General features: G+C 36.0%; 2 protein-coding genes and 3 pseudogenes across 7 annotated transcripts; 1 reads left to right on the top strand and 4 right to left on the bottom strand.

Annotated features, from left to right (window-relative positions):
* The first annotated feature begins 4660 nt into the window (after positions 1 to 4660).
* LOC104738867 (uncharacterized) lies at positions 4661 to 6083 on the top strand (annotated as a pseudogene). Its single transcript, XR_015580120.1, has 5 exons — positions 4661 to 4779; positions 4909 to 5012; positions 5120 to 5358; positions 5553 to 5699; positions 5791 to 6083. The product of XR_015580120.1 is annotated as an uncharacterized LOC104738867 (transcript).
* Positions 6084 to 6203: 120 nt separating this feature from the next.
* Positions 6204 to 7607, bottom strand: LOC104738865 (uncharacterized; annotated as a pseudogene). Its single transcript, XR_759889.3, has 4 exons — positions 7293 to 7607; positions 7001 to 7162; positions 6652 to 6847; positions 6204 to 6398 (listed from the first exon to the last, which is right to left on the bottom strand). The product of XR_759889.3 is annotated as an uncharacterized LOC104738865 (transcript).
* Positions 7608 to 9096: 1489 nt separating this feature from the next.
* Positions 9097 to 10165, bottom strand: LOC147927734 (uncharacterized; annotated as a pseudogene). Its single transcript, XR_015580119.1, has 4 exons — positions 10136 to 10165; positions 9845 to 10012; positions 9538 to 9705; positions 9097 to 9423 (listed from the first exon to the last, which is right to left on the bottom strand). The product of XR_015580119.1 is annotated as an uncharacterized LOC147927734 (transcript).
* Positions 10166 to 12824: 2659 nt separating this feature from the next.
* Positions 12825 to 14028, bottom strand: LOC104738863 (CASP-like protein 1C2). Of its 2 annotated transcripts, none has more exons than XM_087483948.1 (3): positions 13754 to 14028; positions 13567 to 13669; positions 12825 to 13264 (listed from the first exon to the last, which is right to left on the bottom strand). In XM_087483948.1, the coding sequence occupies exons 1-3, from the start codon at positions 13909 to 13911 to the stop codon at positions 13169 to 13171; spliced, it is 357 nt and encodes a 118-aa protein (XP_087340074.1). In that variant the 5' UTR covers positions 13912 to 14028; the 3' UTR covers positions 12825 to 13168. The 2 variants fall into 2 exon arrangements, with proteins under 2 accessions (XP_087340074.1, XP_010457381.1); XM_010459079.3 differs by having other exon boundaries at positions 12825 to 13298; positions 13754 to 14026.
* A 217-nt stretch (positions 14029 to 14245) lies between these two features.
* On the bottom strand, positions 14246 to 17005 carry LOC104738862 (uncharacterized). Of its 2 annotated transcripts, none has more exons than XM_087483947.1 (8): positions 16670 to 17005; positions 15841 to 15981; positions 15671 to 15763; positions 15451 to 15587; positions 15230 to 15339; positions 15018 to 15098; positions 14839 to 14921; positions 14246 to 14744 (listed from the first exon to the last, which is right to left on the bottom strand). In XM_087483947.1, the coding sequence occupies exons 2-8, from the start codon at positions 15924 to 15926 to the stop codon at positions 14525 to 14527; spliced, it is 810 nt and encodes a 269-aa protein (XP_087340073.1). In that variant the 5' UTR covers positions 15927 to 15981; positions 16670 to 17005; the 3' UTR covers positions 14246 to 14524. The 2 variants fall into 2 exon arrangements, with proteins under 2 accessions (XP_087340073.1, XP_010457380.2); XM_010459078.3 differs by having other exon boundaries at positions 15451 to 15577.
* Positions 17006 to 17110: the final 105 nt, after the last annotated feature.

Here is a 17110-nt window from a genome sequence, read left to right as displayed (position 1 = left end):
TCTAAATCCGAAAATCCGTACCCGAACCCGATCCGAACCGAAATCCGAATGGGTATCCGAATATACCCACATTATTAATATATAGTAGTAATATATTAGTAATAGTTATAATTTTGATAATATAAGTGTCTAAAATATTCAGATTTTTAGATATTTTCAATAATTTGAAGTATTTAAACTGTTTATTAGTAAATTTGAGTAAAAATACTCTAAATTTTTAAATAAATTGCGTGTTATTGAATAATTTGGTTTTTATGATGTCACCATAACTTAGTGGTACACTGATTTTCTCCCTCATCACTTGTTTTCCTTTTTCTGTAGACTTCACCGATTGATCTTCTTTAATTTCATTCTCAGATTTCTTTTCTTTTCCATTGATCTCTGTGAATTTATTTTCCTCTTTCTTGTGCATGTTTGCTTCACCTGGAGAAGCTTCAGTGAGTTTTCTTTTGCTTTTATCCCTTCCATTAGGATTCTGAGTCACCCCAAGTTTAAGTCGAAGTTCTTCAAACCGCCTTGTTTCTAGAAGATTTGTAAGTATATCTGCAGTTTGTTCTTCTCTGCTACAATATCTCAAAGTAATCGCTCCTTCTCTCTCTGCTTCTCTCACGACATGATACCGTATCTGAATGTGTTTTGTTCTCTTGTGTTGAACAAGATTTCTTCCAATTGCAATTGCTGAGGTGTTGTCACAATAGATTGGAACTGCCTTGCTAGTGTCGATCCTCAATTCTCCTAGCAGGCGCTTCAGCCACACTGAGTGATTTGTAGCTGAACTCAATGCCATGTACTCTGCTTCCGCTGTTGATTGAGCGATAGTGTCTTGTTTTTGAGTTTGCCAGGTAAACATGGCACTGCCCATTGTAAAACACATCCATGTAGTGCTTCTCATGTCTTCTTTACATCCTGCCCAATCTGAGTCGGAATAACCAACCAACTCCACCTGACTTGTCTTCTTAAAGTTCAACCCATAATCTATTGTTCCCTGTATGTATCTCAACACTCTCTTTGCTTCTTGTAGGTGTTGCTCTCTTGGCTGTGACAAGCTTTTAGATAGATATGATGCGGCAAACGCAAGGTCTGGTCGTGTGGCAGCAAGATACAAAAGTCCTCCCACCATACTCCGATATAATTTAGGATTGGTAAGTTCTTTTCCTTCCTCTACACACTTTGTTTGTGGTAACAGTGGTGTTGCAACACTCTTGCAATTTTTCATCCCAAATTTTTTCAACTGTTGTTGTGCATACTTCCTTTGGCTTAAGAACACTCCTTCTCCTGTGTAGGTGATCTCATAACCTAGATAGTATTTGAGTCTTCCCAAATCGGTCATCTCAAAGGTTTGTTTCAACTTTTCTTTAAATTCTTTGATCATGTCTTCATTGCTCCCAGTAATGATGAGATCATCTACATATAGACTGATCACCATAATCTCACCTCCACACTCCTGTGTGTATGTTGCAGCATCACAATCACTCCTTTAACATCCTTGTGACATGAAAAATGAGTCAATTTTGCTGTACCAGGCCCTTGGAGCCTGCTTAAGTCCATACAAAGCCTTTTTCAGTTTGTACACCATGTTTTCTGCTCCCTCTATCTCATACCCAGGTGGTTGCTCCACATACACTTCTTATGTGATTTTTCCATTCAAAAATGCCGACTTAACATCCATCTGATGCAAGTTCCAATTGTTTTGTGCAGCCAGTGATATAATAGTTCTGATGGTGTTATGTCTTGACACCGGAGCAAAAGTTTCCCCATAATCTTCTCCATATGTTTGAGTAAATCCTCTAGCCACTAATCTTGCCTTTACCTTCTGTATTTGGCCACACTCATCAGTTTTTGTCTTGTATATCCACTTGACAGAGATTAACTTCTTATTTGCAGGCCTCTCCACTAAATCCCATGTCTCATTTTTGTTGATAGTGTCAATCTCGTCATCCATTGCACCTCTCCAATCTTGGTCCACTATGGCTTCTTCAAAAAACGCAGGTTCTTGCCATGTAAGATAGCATGCCTCTTCAACTTGGTTTGCTTCATCTTCTTGTACTCTTGCTTCTTGGTACACGTCACTCAACATTCTTACTTTGTGAACAACTCTAGATGAGCTACCAACTTCTGGCACTCCTTCACTTAGTTGGAACGGTATAGGACTGATTTAATGCCTTCCACCGCTTGTCTTTGGTCTTGTTTCTGAGCTTCTTTCATTTCTCTCTTCCATTTCATTGTTAGGCCTTACAGTTGTACCAGCAGTGTTAGGTTGAATCTCAGGTTTCTCCTTAAATTCTTCTTAGTTTTTCCAATTCTAACTTTTGTTTTCTTCAAAAACAACATCCCTCGATACTAGCACTGCTGTAGCCCATAAATACAGCCTTATCAGACCTATCATCAAGCTTTTTTCTTTTTACTGCAGGAATCAAAACATGACACATACACCCAAATACTCTAAGGTGACCAACTGACGGTTTGTGGCCACTCCATGCTTCCAAGGGTGTTTTCTGATTAAGGGCTTTAGTGGGAAGTCTATTCTGGAGGTAGGCTGCGATGAAGATCGCTTCAGCCCAAAACTCATCTGGTATTCTCTTATCTTTCAGCATGCACCTTGCCATATTCAATAGAGTCCTATTTCTATGTTCTGCAACTCCGTTTTGCTGTGGTGAGTATGCCACAGTAAACTGCCTTTCAATTCCATTATCTTCTAAAAATTTACAGAATTTATCTGACTTGAATTCACCTCCCCTATCAGATCTGATCCCCTTTATCTTTTTGCATGTTTGAGTTTCAACCAGAATCTTGAACTTCTTAAAGGTAGCAAATGTCTATGCTTTCGTCTTCAGAAAGTATACCCATAACATGTGAGGGTAGTCATCTGTGAAGGTAAGTATGTAGCTGCTCCCACTACATGATGGTGTCTGCATTGGTCCACATACATCTGTGTGGATTAGATCTAGAACTCCTTCACTTTTTGTTTCTGATATTTTAGGGAATTCTTCTCTGCATTTTTTCCCCTTGACACATGCCTCACAGACCTCTTGAATGATTTTGAAATTTGGTAAGCCTTTGACCATCTGTTTTGCTTGTAAATTTTGTAGATTGTGTAGACCTGAATGTCCAAGCCTTTTGTGCCATAATTCAGACAAGTTTTCCTTTCTTGCCATACTCACACTCTCCTCAGCGAGTTCCATTCGCAGCAGATAAGCATTCCTTACCATTTCTACTTCAGCAACTTTGTCTCCTTTTGGACTGTGAATTATGCACTTGCTCCCTACAAACAACACTTGATATCCATTCCTTACCATTTGTGGTATACTTAATAGATTCTTATCTATCTCTGGGACCAAGAAAACATCTTTAATTACTCTTACCCCCTTCTTTGTCATTATTGTGATGCTTCCATTCCCGTGGTCATCAATCTGGTTCCATTTCCAATTCTAATGGAAACTTGAACTGACCTGTCTATGGTAGTGAATAGTTTTTCCTCTTTAGTCATATGGTTCGTTGCACCACTATCTATCAACCACATTTCATCACCATTTGCTTGTTCTCCATTGTGTGTGACATCGAATAACCCTCCTTCTTCTAGGTGAATTTGTGCCTGCCTCTCTTGGTGATGCTTAGTCCGACAATCTTTTGCAAAGTGCCCAGGTTTCCCGCAAGCAAAGCACTCTCTTCTTGGCCTGAATTGCTTGGAGGAGAACTGAGTTTCGTACCGCATCTTCAGGTAACACTTGTCTTCATAGTGATTGTACTTTTTGCAAATATTACATTGTATTCTTCCTTCTCCCATCGGTCTTAACATTTTCTCCATGTGAATCTTTGTACGTTTCTTCAGATCTCAGGAACACCAAGATCAAACAGCTCTGATACCATGTTGAACAGTACTAGGTTTAACCACTTTGTTTCTTAAACTTTCTTAATAACTTCGATTATACACATTACACTTATATATATCTGAGCTTCTTTAACTTAAACCTATGGTCTTTTAAACATAACAAAACCATTTATGTTAATGGGCTAATGTGAAATCTGGCCCAACTCCATTTCTCTTTTCTTCCTTAACCAAAAATCTTCTCACTTGTCTCTTCTCCTTCTCTCGTTTCTTCTTCTCTTTTGCTACGATCTCTGTCACAACTTCATCACTTTCTTCTTTCAATATTCCTATTTACCAATTTGAAGATTAATCAAAGATTGAATTCCAACAGAAATTGGGGTTTTTCTTCGTGTGTGTGTGTGTTTTGTTTGCTCAATGTGTAATAATATATATGGATGATGTGTTTGATCGGTTTATAGGGATAACAATTCTTCATTTTGTTTGAGCCTTTCAATGACAAGTTTAATTAGAAACAAGAATATGTTTTTTAGATAATTATTCAGCTGATCGAGTTGCTTTCTCCAGTACCAAATAGGGTTATTACATGAGAAACTGGTTTTTCTAAGTGTACGTTTGCGTGTTTTTATTTCTTTTTAATTTGGATCAACGTGTGTATATATATAGATGATGTGTTTGATCGGTTTTAATATAAAAACATTTCTTCAGTTTTTTTAACCCTTCCATAATTTTCTTCCTTGTTAATTTTTACAAAACAATTTGTGTGCGCCCCTCTCTGATGTTGCTTTTTTTTTGGGTGGAAAATGACTGAAATTTGTTAATTTTGCAGGAAATATGGGTAAGAATGAGCTAGGCGGCAAACCAAAAACGCCTAAAATACCCAATGAGATTAAGAAGCAAGCTGCTGCTGCTAGGGAGAAAGGGCCCATCGAACCTCCTGCAGTGACGATGGGGTAATTAATTAAGATCCAAATATGTTAATATTATTATACTATATAATATAAGAAATGCATGTTATTAGAAACGAATTAGTTTTGATTATTTGGTGTTTATTATATCTATCCATGCATATACTTTATTTGACATCTGACTTTATATGTTACGGAATTTGGAGATGGAAGCATAATAACTCGAGATTGGAGGAATGATTCATATATAGTTGACTATGTTCTGAAGCAAACGCTAGGTAAATTTTTTTTTGTTTGTTTAATTTGATTAATTGTTTATGATATTTATTTTTATAAGTGCGGTTTGAGAGTATTAAAATTGTGGCTACCAAATTTTTCTGTGCAGCGATTTGTTGGGCCATAGCGTTGACACGCCTTCTCCAAGCTATTTACAACATAACTCGAGAGAAAATAGCTGATCGGAAGAAATTCCTTCCTGAAGATCTAGTGGTGAACTTGAAGATGAAACAAAACTCAGACCCACGAACGAGCTCATCATCCTTGAAGCTTCAGAATCTTAAAGATGCTATCAATTATATAGCAATTCAGGGAGTGCTTAAGGTTAAAGAATCGGGATTTACAAAGGTACTTAATTACTTGTTCCGTATCACACAGAAGTGTTCAGTTTTTGTTTCGTAATACAGTAATTTTTCTTCTTCTTCTCTTGTGATTTCTAGTTTTAATATACTAGTTGACTTTATTCAAACTTTGGTTCAATTTGTCACAAAATAATTTAGTTTCATTTTTTTTTTTTTTTTTTATGAACTTGAATTATCGAGGCTGGGAGAGAGACTGGATATCATGGCAAGTGGAACTTTTCAATCGAGAAAAGTCCTTCAGCGGATTTTATCAGGTCAAAAGTTGATATCTCCCCGGTTGTCATATCTTTTGATATAACATCCCCATTATTCTATTCCCTTGGCAATGTAAGTGAAGATTCAACTAGTAACTATCCGTATATATCTTTGTTTAAGAATAATTAATTAATGGAACTAACTAAATTTTATTGCTTTCCAGAAAATCTACAAGATAAGCGTTAAATAATTGAAAGATGAAGAAATAGGAGGGCATGCAGTTCTAAAGACGGTAAACTATTCTTTGTGATTCAGAATAGTTGGGGAGAGGAATGGGGCGTGAAAGGCTTTGGGCGGATCTTTGTTGATGACGACTCCAAGACGACACTTGTTTATCCTGATGTCTAGATTGTTTTCAAAAGACTACTTCTTTTTGTTTTAATTCTTAAATACACTATTTTGAGCCTTGTGACCACTTCTTTTTCACTTAACCTCGTTTTCTTATTGCTGCTTAAATCATTCGTCATTTTTCTTTTTGTCTTTGATTATGTCACAATTAACTGATTATACTAAAAAAAAGAAGAAAAAAATTCTCCAACATCTATAGAAGAAGGCAAGGCCACATATAAAAATAAATAAATAAAAAAAGTGTCTTTACTGCTTTTAAATAATTAATCACCCAGTCATTACAAACCTTACAGAGACAGACATAAGTAGAGTTCTAAATTATAAAAATATGAAATCTTCCAGAAGGTTAAATATTTCATCAAACTACTTAATCCACCTGGCCTGGGGGCTGGGGAATTGGGAGCGCTCAACGACACCATCAGTCTGCAATTAGAGAAAAGATGAAACACATATCATTCATTCGAGGAATTGTTTTAGATTATAAGAATCAGATGACAAAAAAAAAAAAAAAAAACAGAGGAGTAAACACAAAAAACAAAGCCGCATATGATTCAACAAAATATATGTATTTAAATTCGAAAATATTTCAAGAAATGATAATCGGGATATAAGAATATACTATCAAATTAGGAACAAAACAAAGAGAAAGGCAAGCAAGTTTGCAGCATTATTACACCTTTTTTAAGAGCTGAAGAAGGTCTGCAAAAGATGGGATGAATATTTCTTTGCCATGGCTTACGCTCAGCCTTGGCTTGATACTCAACAAGTTCCCCTTGAGGAGACTCCTTAGCCATGAAAGTAATATAACCTTTGATTCCAATGGCAAGATTGTCCACGGCCCTCACGATATGATCAAGCGTAACAGTCTTTTTCTGTTATAATAAGAATTTACAAAATTAAGAGACTCCGTAACGAACATAAATGACTTGAAGATTGATAACACTAACACTAACTAACTAACTAACTGACTAACTAACTAAAAAACGAGACAGACCAGACAGAGTAGAATTATACATAGTAGTAACCTCTACTTGGTTGTATTTGGCAATAGCGAGATTGGCCATCATCTCCATGTAGTCACGCCCCGTGAGGGGCTCCACGTAGAGGTCATCGAGATCGACACCGCGTAATCCTCCATAACGACGAGGATGAGATTTAGGAATCATATCTTCATCCACCTTAAAACCCTGCAATCCCCCCCCCCACACACAATAAACAAGATTGAAGTTTTTTTTTTTTTTTTAACCGAAATAAATCCAAAGATCCAAGTGCCTACCGAAACAGGGAATTATGGGTGAGAGAGAAGGAAGCAAAAACCTGGCTCTCGTGATAATTGCGTACGAATCGACGAATCTCAAATTCCTCTTCATCCGCGGGAGGCTCCTCAGGCGACTCGTAGTCTGAGCCATCGTTTCGGCCTTGCGTTTTTGGCCACAAAGCGAAGACAGATCCGTGAAAGATGCATCCATGGTTTGCATCACATCGGGCTCCGTGCTTGAACTGAGATCCATGGACATTGAGAGAGATTCAAAAAAAAAACCCTAGCTAGATTTTTTTTTGTCGATTTCAATTTCTCAGAGGACGCGGACACACATATACAAACAATTTCTAATTCGCCCCCTCATACTTTACCTATTCACGATATTACCATCGTCCTCCCTATATTCGGTTTAGCCCACTTAGTTTGGTTTACTTTTTAACTTAAAGCCGATAGGAGTATTTTCTTTTTTAGTTGCCCATCTTCCTCCCTATATTCGGTTTACCCACATAGTTGGTTTACTGTAATTTTTATCGGTTAAATTATACTAAACCAAACGACGGAAGCTAAGACCAAATCAAACCAAAACTGTACTTACTTATCCAATCCGAACTATATCATACGGAGAGTGTACAGTAAGGTCAATTTTTGTGATGACAATTCCGTTATAACAAGGAAAATAAATCAAGTTATATGTTACTAGTATAAGTGTATAACATATATATATATATATATATATATAAATAGCTTACTTATCATTCTCGGTTTTTGTACACTACTAGTAGTAGTTTTGTCCAAAAACAAAAAAAATGTTACTAGTTATCCTCTACACTTAAAAAGCTTAATATGTGTACAATTTCACTATTACGGCTAAACGGGGAAATTAGGATAGTGTATAATCAAAAAGATAGAACAGTAGTAGGACGACGGTCAGGGCTAAGCCATGAAATAGTCTTTTGACTTTTGAGTCATAAAAAATTAACAATAAATAAATTGGTAATCGGGTGAGGTGATATGCAACACAATCCTAATTAATTAAGAAGGTTCAAATTTAATTAACCATTAAATAACATGACAGAAAAATAAGAGTTCAAATATAAAGATGTTGTATTTAGGATACAAATATAAGTCGAAAAAACAAAAGAAATATTTACATATACAACCCCATTTTCCTGTCATATGGATATTGAATGAATATATTTTTAATTGTTTAAGTAATTAAGTGATCAAGAAAAGCGAGGAAAAAAAATGAACAACATTAAAATCACAAAAAAATATACATATATTTTCTGTGCGTGCAAATCTACTCTTGATAGCTAAGAAACAAACATATTAAACTGAAGAAAGACAACTAGATCGAGGAGTTTCAAGTTACAAAGGATGAGGTTTCAACAATAACATAGCTTTTAAATAAGTGGGGCTAATTAAATCCATTACAATAGCATGACAAGGTTATAAGTTTCACAATGACAATTTTTTTAAAACTCGGTTTCTTAATCATGGCAATAGCAGGCTCCACATCATCAATCCGCAATCAGTCAAAACAAAACACATCCTTTGAATTAATCAGATCGTAACAACAAGTATCCCCTGTTATATATCCATATAACGGTTGCGTACAGAAAGATGACAAAAAAACGCAGACAGAGATAGTAGACGAGTGTCTGTCAAATAACGAACTTCAAAACTGTATATTTTTGAGTAACAGGCAGGCGAGTATGATGTTCTTGGTAAATCATATATCTAAACTAGAGAGATGACACTGATAAACATGGATCTATACTCTATAGGGAAGTACCAAACCGAGTAAAATATACCTAATTTTCACTATATATTTCAACAGGCATGCGAATATATATGATGTTCTTGGCAAATCGTATATTTCACTTTTATATGAAAGTAGAGAGATGACACTGATAAAGATGGATGTATATACAGAGAAGTACCAAATTAACAGAGTAAAATATATATATATATACCTAGGGAAACTGTCTCTGCTCAGAGGCTGGTCTGCAGAGGAGTGGATGGAAGTTTCTCTGCCAGACCTTCCATTCAGCTTTGCCCTGATACTCCACGAGCTCTCCCTCGGGAGTCGGGACTTTCTTTAGCCATGAACGTTATGTATGCTTTGACCTTACCTCCCATTAACACAACGACCTTCACGATATGGTCCAGCACCAAATTCTTCTTCTATAAATATACAGAAAGATAAATTGCAGTTAGGTTCTAGTTACATAAAACAGAGAGAGTGTGGTGTAGATCACAAGAAAAAAGAAAAAGAAACTGTAAGTGTAGAAAACAAGCCTTTGTTTCGTTGTGTTTGGCAATGACGACTTTGAGCATGTTTTCCATGTACTGACGCCCTGTGAGGTTGGGCGGACTAAAGTAGTCATCAAGTTCAACGGGACAGAATCCACAGCAAATTCGACCCGAAGTCCGCTTGGGAACGCAATCTCGTGGCACATCGAAACCCTGACAAATAAATAATTAACCAAGAGTTACACTCCCCTAGCTACCAAAATGCGATTATAGATTCCAAGGGATCTACCCTAATATATATATATATATACAATCAGAGCGAGATCGATAAAAGGGACCAGACATAACATACCTCGCTTTTGTAACATTGGCGCAGGTAGCGACGCCAATCCTCAGACTCTTCAGGATCAGAGTTGTATTCACAACCCTCGAAGCTATCAACATCCCATTCTTGATCGCTTTCGACGCTGTCCTTATCCTCGTCCTCGTCTTCTTCCTCGCTAGACGTGGAAATCTCGTCCTATTCCAGCACCTTGATACCAATCTTGGCGAATCTTCTAATGAATCTCTCAAACTCTAGCCTGGATTTTAGTTCTTCAGCAGTATAGAGGGATCTCGGCGTCTCTAGATTTGCTTCTTCAACAGTATCGACATCGCTGGATTTGGGATCCATTCTTTTTTTCTCAAGTAGAAAAAAACCCTAGAGAGAGATTCAGAGAGAGAGAGAATTCTATGAGCCGCACAACCTAGAAGAGACGACGATACTTAACGGCATCTGCATTGGTAAATATAAGATGAGTTTCTTAAAATATTGTATTTTAATTATTTTTATATAAAATTATTATTTATTTAAATAAGAAATCAAAAAATAAAATATAACCAGTTATAGTTAGTCATAGGTCCAAAACTGTTTCTCAAGGTTTCTCAAATAAAAATTTTTTGAGAAACGTTTTTCACCTTCTCTTCTATTTTTTTGGTTACTTTTTATTTTTTAATTGATGAGAATTTAGTTGAGAAACCCCACTCCACATGACCTTAATCTTCCACCTCTCTCAAACGTGGCTTTTGACAATAGTGCCCACACGTTTGGTTTTTCTAAGTTGTCTTTTTCCTAATATTTCAGTATTTTTATTTTGGACCGGGATTAATAAGAAGAAGTTGTATCTTGCACGCAAACGTTTTTACTTTTTGAAAAGTACACATATATACAGAGGACCAGAACATTAATGAGCTTGTGTAATGAAACGATGGGATTTTTTCTCGTAAAATTAAAATACATGTTCAAATGTATTATCCTTAACTATAGTTGTAAAAGGACAATACATTGATAACCTTGCAGCTCTTTCGGACAGGATCTAAGTACGGATTTAATTAGTTCTGAGTGTGGAGTATACATTTTATGTTTGAGGTTTATGTAGTTTTTTTTACACATAGATTAAGAAACTATTTTTGTACAAAAACATCATTTTGTTATTTACTTAACATAATTCAACCAAAAAAAACTGAGAACAAACCAATGATCAATAAAAGATATATAAAAAATTGTACATTGATGCTGCATGAGAAGTAGTAATAATTTGTGTATCAAAAGCTATATTTGTTTTCCCAATGTTCCAAGGAATTGATCAGTCTACAAGTCTACTTTTCCGTGTTTACCAAAATAATTAAAACAATATTGGTTGCCTCTGTATATTGAATAATAGTTCGTGTTATCAGCTTATTAATCACATTTCACATTTGTTGGAATATAGGAATATATGTCATTTTGTTATTTACTGTCCGTGGAAAAATAAAATTGACAGGTTGAATTTATTAACCATGAAGTTGGCTTGAGCTAAATAAATCATTCATTTTCTAGTAGACACTACGTTGTGTGACATGCATAAATGCATTTATAAGAAATGCTTTTAATTGACTATGTATAATGATTCACAATTAGAGGCAGAGAGAAAATGCATAATATTATGACTATGCATATAAAGGTCTTACTCATTTTCTTGTTTTATAACTTAACCCATACATAAGTACAAACATTAACTACAAACAAACCTTACTTACACAACATAAGTAAATCGAGTTCTCATCATAAGTTTTTTTTTTTTTTTTTTTTGTTAAATCATAAGGTTTTTTTATATATCGGAAACTGGTATAGCTCACGGGCGGAGACCATCAATCTGCAATTATAAAAGGAGAAACACACATAGTCATTCGAGGAATTGTATCGACTAAAAGAATCAGATGACAATAAACAGAAGCTAACACACAAAACGCTAGCCTCATATGATTCTCCCACATATACCACCTCTGACCAATTGTGTTACTCATGTCGAGTTCGGCTGATGCATTTAATACTGTGCTTTGAATATTCCCCTACACGTAATACTGAAACAATTAACCTTTCCCATTAGACAAACTTTTAGTATTTCTCTTAGATTTTGTCTTTATTAAAATATTATATAATACTACAATATTAAGAAAAAAAATCATTAAATAATTTGTTTTCTTGCCAGTAGGACTGACGGTGACAGCTTTAGCAACAAATATAAGACACGTGAGTTTTCTCTGTTATCAACCAGAAACGTGGTTTTGTTTCTATGAGGGTGATCAAAAGCTGGATTTGTTTTTCCAAGGTTCCAAGGAAACTGATTCGTCGACCTATTTGAGTTTTGACTAGAACGATTGGAATACAACAACCCGTCCGAGGTTACCTATCAAATTTGCTTTGCATACACACAAAAAAAACTAACATATTTGCTAATAATATGTAAGCTACTTCAATGATGAATTGAAAGTGAATTTTTAACATCAAGTTAGAAGTTGTAGCCTAGTAGGCACAGTTAACAACATAGATTAATCCTACAGACATAGCTGATAAAAAACGATCACAGAAAAATATCAATTAATATTCTGTGACAATTCCGTTATACTAAGAAAAAAAAATCAAGCTATATGTTACTACTTACTAGTAGAACATATGTATATAACATTAAAAAAAAAAAAAAAAAAGTAGCTTACTTGTCGTTCTCGGTTTTTGTACACTAGTAGTAGTTTTGTCCCAAAAAAAAAAATGTTACTAGTTATCCTTTACACTTAAAAAAGCTTAATATGTGTACAATTTCACTATTATGGCTAAACGGGGAAATTAGGATAGTGTTTAATCAAAAAGATAGGACTGGACAGAAGTAGGACGACGGTCAGGGCTAAGCCATGAAATAGTCTTTTGAGTCATAAAAAATTAACAATAAATAAATTGGTAATCGGGTGAGGTGATATGTAAACACAATTCTAATTAATTTAGAAGGTTCAAATTTAATTAACCATTACTTAACATGACTGAAAAATAAGATTCAAATATAAAGATGTTGTAATTAGGATACAAATATAAGTCGAAAAAACAAAAGAAATATTTACATATACAACCCCATTTTCCTGTCATATGGGAATATATTTTTAATTGTTTAAGTAATTAAGTGATCAAGAAAAGCGAGAAAAAAATGAACAACATTAAACTCACAAAAAAATACATATATTTTCTATGAATATTTTATCCTTGAAATTTTTATAACTTTGATTCAAGATTTTCGAAGAAGAAAAGGATCGACAACATGGTGGATGGAGACGATGAGCAAGAAAACGTAAAGAACCAATGCGACTAAACCGGCGATTAATGCTCCGGTTATCTGATCGCAGAATCTCGGTACTTGGCCGCAAATTGGCAACCAACCTGCGTTTGCGTTTCCTCTTTTACCCACCTGTGCCACCGCCACTGCCGCTGATAAGCTCGACGTCAGCAGCATCGTCACAATCTTTACGGTTAATTTAACATTTACATATAAAAACTTGATTAAACAACATATTTATCGAAGTTAAGCTACAACAGAGATCATTACAAGTTGTTTGAATCAATAATATATAATCATGATTCTAACAAATTCTACATTATATTAGTATGTTTATATCAAAAATTTATATTTCGAGCACTCCTCTAATTGCCGTTTATAATGTATTTTGGTAACATTTTAGGTTTAAAAAAAAGAAGTTGCTAGCATAGAGATGTAGTATAGAGATAATTACCAAGTCCAACACAACTACGAACTTCCACAATAAACTCTCTTTTGGTAGAAACAGAACGAGAAAGCTATAAACGCTCACAATCGCGTTTGCGATCACGAAGTACCTGCGATAGACGCACACATGTATGCATAAGCATGTACATACTTTTCAAAATCCTCGTTAAACACGCCAAATAGGAAAAACTTACTTGAACGCAGCCAAATCGCTATACTTGGCTACTAGGGAGAGTACAAAGAAGGAAGACCTTTCACGGCTAGTGATCATTGCGATAACCGCTCCTAATGCGGCACAAAATGCCGCAAATCGTAGTACCAACCCACCCAATCTCTGTGTTAACTTCACCATCAGTTTAGTTTTTCTTCTTTTTTTTGGGGATATCTATATAGTTTTAAACTGTGAAATTTAACTATGGAAGAGAAAAGGAGAGAGAGAGATAAAGACAATGTAAGAAAACAAAGTCACGAAATATAAACCATAGTAAAATGAATATGATATTGGAGTGTTGGATGGGTTTGTTTCAACTGTCTCCACCGGTCATGCAAGATTTATTTATTTTTGTTTTTGAGAGATTTATAAAGCAAAATAAAATATCAAATGTGAATCAACTAACATGAACAAATTAATTTCCTAGTGAAACAACACCATTGACATTTTTCAAGCTTATAAAACTCAATTTTGATTTTACAAAAGGATAATTCTTCATTTGATGACATAATAAAAAGACCAAAATTTCTGTTTTGAAGCAGCGGCGTTGTCCTAACTTAGGTGTACCCTCTCTGGGTTTTGTCTGTAATTGCTGTTTCAACTTCTAATGATCCCGATTACAGAAAATGGTTCAGAAAGGTTACAAAACTTCTGTGTTTGCTTTAACCATTAGAACTCACTTGACCAATGACGTGATCTTCGTATATGATGTAATAAAATCTCAGCCACAAATATGTCCCGACTGGTTCTGTTGTTAGCAAATGCTGATGGTGTTTCTGCCTTTACGAGTTATGGATCTTCCCATTCTTAAGCGACGTCCTGTTAGAGAGTCCAGTAATATGACCAAACCTTCCTCGACCGCATCAGCTTGTTTGTCTAACTCATAACTGCTTAACTGTGGGAGAAGGCTAAGCTCGGATAGGAGTCCAATTGCTGCTGCAGCCGTGCAAGTCCGGTCCCATGATGGTTGTGGCCTGTACGTTTAAAGATCAAATGAGGAAGGAGAGCACTATTTTGGCAGAGAGAGATTGGACATGAGTAAATATAGAGGTTTGAGACTATTTTTACCGGAGCTTGTGCATTGCGGATGCACCAGCTGCAAGAGATATACAAGGAAGATCTTCATCCCCCCAAACTGACTTTGCGTGATCCTACATATGAGTTTAAGCAAAGATCTTTTCATTAAGCAAGTTCTTTAGAGAAAGGAAAAAAGATGAAATCCATGTGAGAAATGATCAGCCCTGTACCTTTAAACGCTTGAGCATTGCAGCAGAATTGTTCCACGTGCCATCAAGCAAAATGAAATGCAGAGTTTTATCCTCATCTGTCTGGGAAATATACAAGGTGTAGAGTCTTTCAGTCTACATCCTTACACAACCTAATCTAAGAATTTTTCTGTTTGAAATAAGCAACGATAGAAAAACAGAGAGCCTATAGCCAAAAAAATTGCAATCTTTACCATGGATGATGATCCAGGATTCTCTGAAGCCGAACTACCAAAAGTGTCTTTAACCGAGAAAGTAACTTCCGAGTTCTGGTTGGGATAGAGGCAACGGACTTGGCTTTTTCCTGAGCATCCATCAGAACAAAAATACAAAACTTTAGCAAAACAACTAGAGATTTTGAGTGACATCTTTTAAAGTTTAAACAACAAAGACTAGATCTAGATGAATGAAACACCTGCACGCTTGAATTCATTCCACATGATCTCTTCGTCTTCAGCAATTCCAAAGACGCAGAGTGTAGCGGATTGGACGCCAAATATCTGCCACAATAACTTGCCCGTGTTGTTCTGGCGTAGAAAATCCTGCCAACAGCTAAACAGCCTATCAGTCCATAGGAGTTGGGGACTGGTACAGATTCAATTGGAAAAGCCGAGACTGGTTGGTGTAATACTAACCCTAGGATGCATATAAAGCCAAAAACGTATCTGTTTCCATAAACCACACGGCTTGATATATGAACACATGCAGTCCTCCATAGCAAGCCAACACTGCATATATTCAGAAAATAATGAGTTGTGTTATTCATGGCAAATAAAGCAATTCAAGAAACAGTAAATGGAAGTACCTTCTGGCATAAATAACCCCTGCTCCCAAGCAGCCGGCAAGCAACTTGTCGAGCAGAAAAAAACCGGAACTTTTTCTCCGGGTCATCTAATGCTTCATATGTAGCCCTGTGTTTCTTATCTTCATATGCACCAAAGGGTCCCTGTGATAGTTAGTTGCACATAAGTAGAAGTATTATAACCTCACTCTAACATTTAAGAGCTCAAAGATCAACCCAAATCATATCAACCAGGAAGAAACCAGTAGCATTCCACAAAAAGACGAATAATGTAGAGCTTCAGAAGTACCACAGAAGAAAGAACAAACGAAAGAAGATACCACAGCTAAAGTCACTATAGCAAGATCCTCAGAAATGAGTATCTAAGTATAACGAGTATCTAAGTAGCATTCCACAAAAAGACGAATAATCATTATACTCGTAGAGCTTCAGAAGATACCACAGCTCAAATCACTATAGCAAGATCCTAAGAAATGAGTAATGTAAGCACTAAACAACCTAAGCTTAAACGATTCAAAAGGAAACAAACAATCATATGTAGCCCTGTGTTTCTTATCTTCATATGCACCAAAGGGTCCCTGTGATAATTAGTTGCACACAAGTAGAAGTATTATAACCTATAACCTCACTCTAACATTTAAGAGCTCAAAGATAAACCCAAATCATATTAACCAGGAAGAAACCAGTAGCATTCCACAACAAGACGATATGAGCTTCAGAAGATACCACAGCTCAAATGAGTAATGTCGTCACAAAACAACCTAAGCATAAACGATTCAAAAGGAAACAAACAAGGAGGTTTCATTCATCACTCATGGTCACCGGCAATTACCTGTAACTTGCCCCCATTTCCACCAAACTCTATCGGCGAATCCAATTTGCACTCCAGAACTCTCAAATCATTCACAATCTGTTTGACCGCGGCTGGGAATGGAGACACCGGACCCCATCTCCGCCACTCCTCTACCGAGATGATTCCGTCTTCGGATTCCCTCGGCTGAGAACGCGAATTCACGGAAGTCATAACCAATCTCCGGCCAGCAGCTCCGAGCTTACGGCGGCGGATACGGCAGTGAAACAGTAGAGACGGAGAGGTATCGAGTACGACAGATGCTCCGGCGATATAACGCATCGTTGGGTTCTATCGAGGAAATAATAATTTGTTTTTACGGGTAAATGATTAATAATGGGCTTTATTTTTTTTTGGTAGAAATAAAAATGGGCTTTATGAGACTGTTAGGCCCATTACAGTTAGGTTTTTGGATGTTACCCT

This window comes from Camelina sativa, chromosome 14 (assembly GCF_030686135.1).
Source record: "Camelina sativa cultivar CO46 ecotype springtype chromosome 14, ASM3068613v1".
Lineage (NCBI taxonomy): Eukaryota > Viridiplantae > Streptophyta > Magnoliopsida > Brassicales > Brassicaceae > Camelina > Camelina sativa.
Note: the sequence above shows the minus strand (reverse complement) of the source record. Positions and strands in the feature narration are given on the sequence as shown.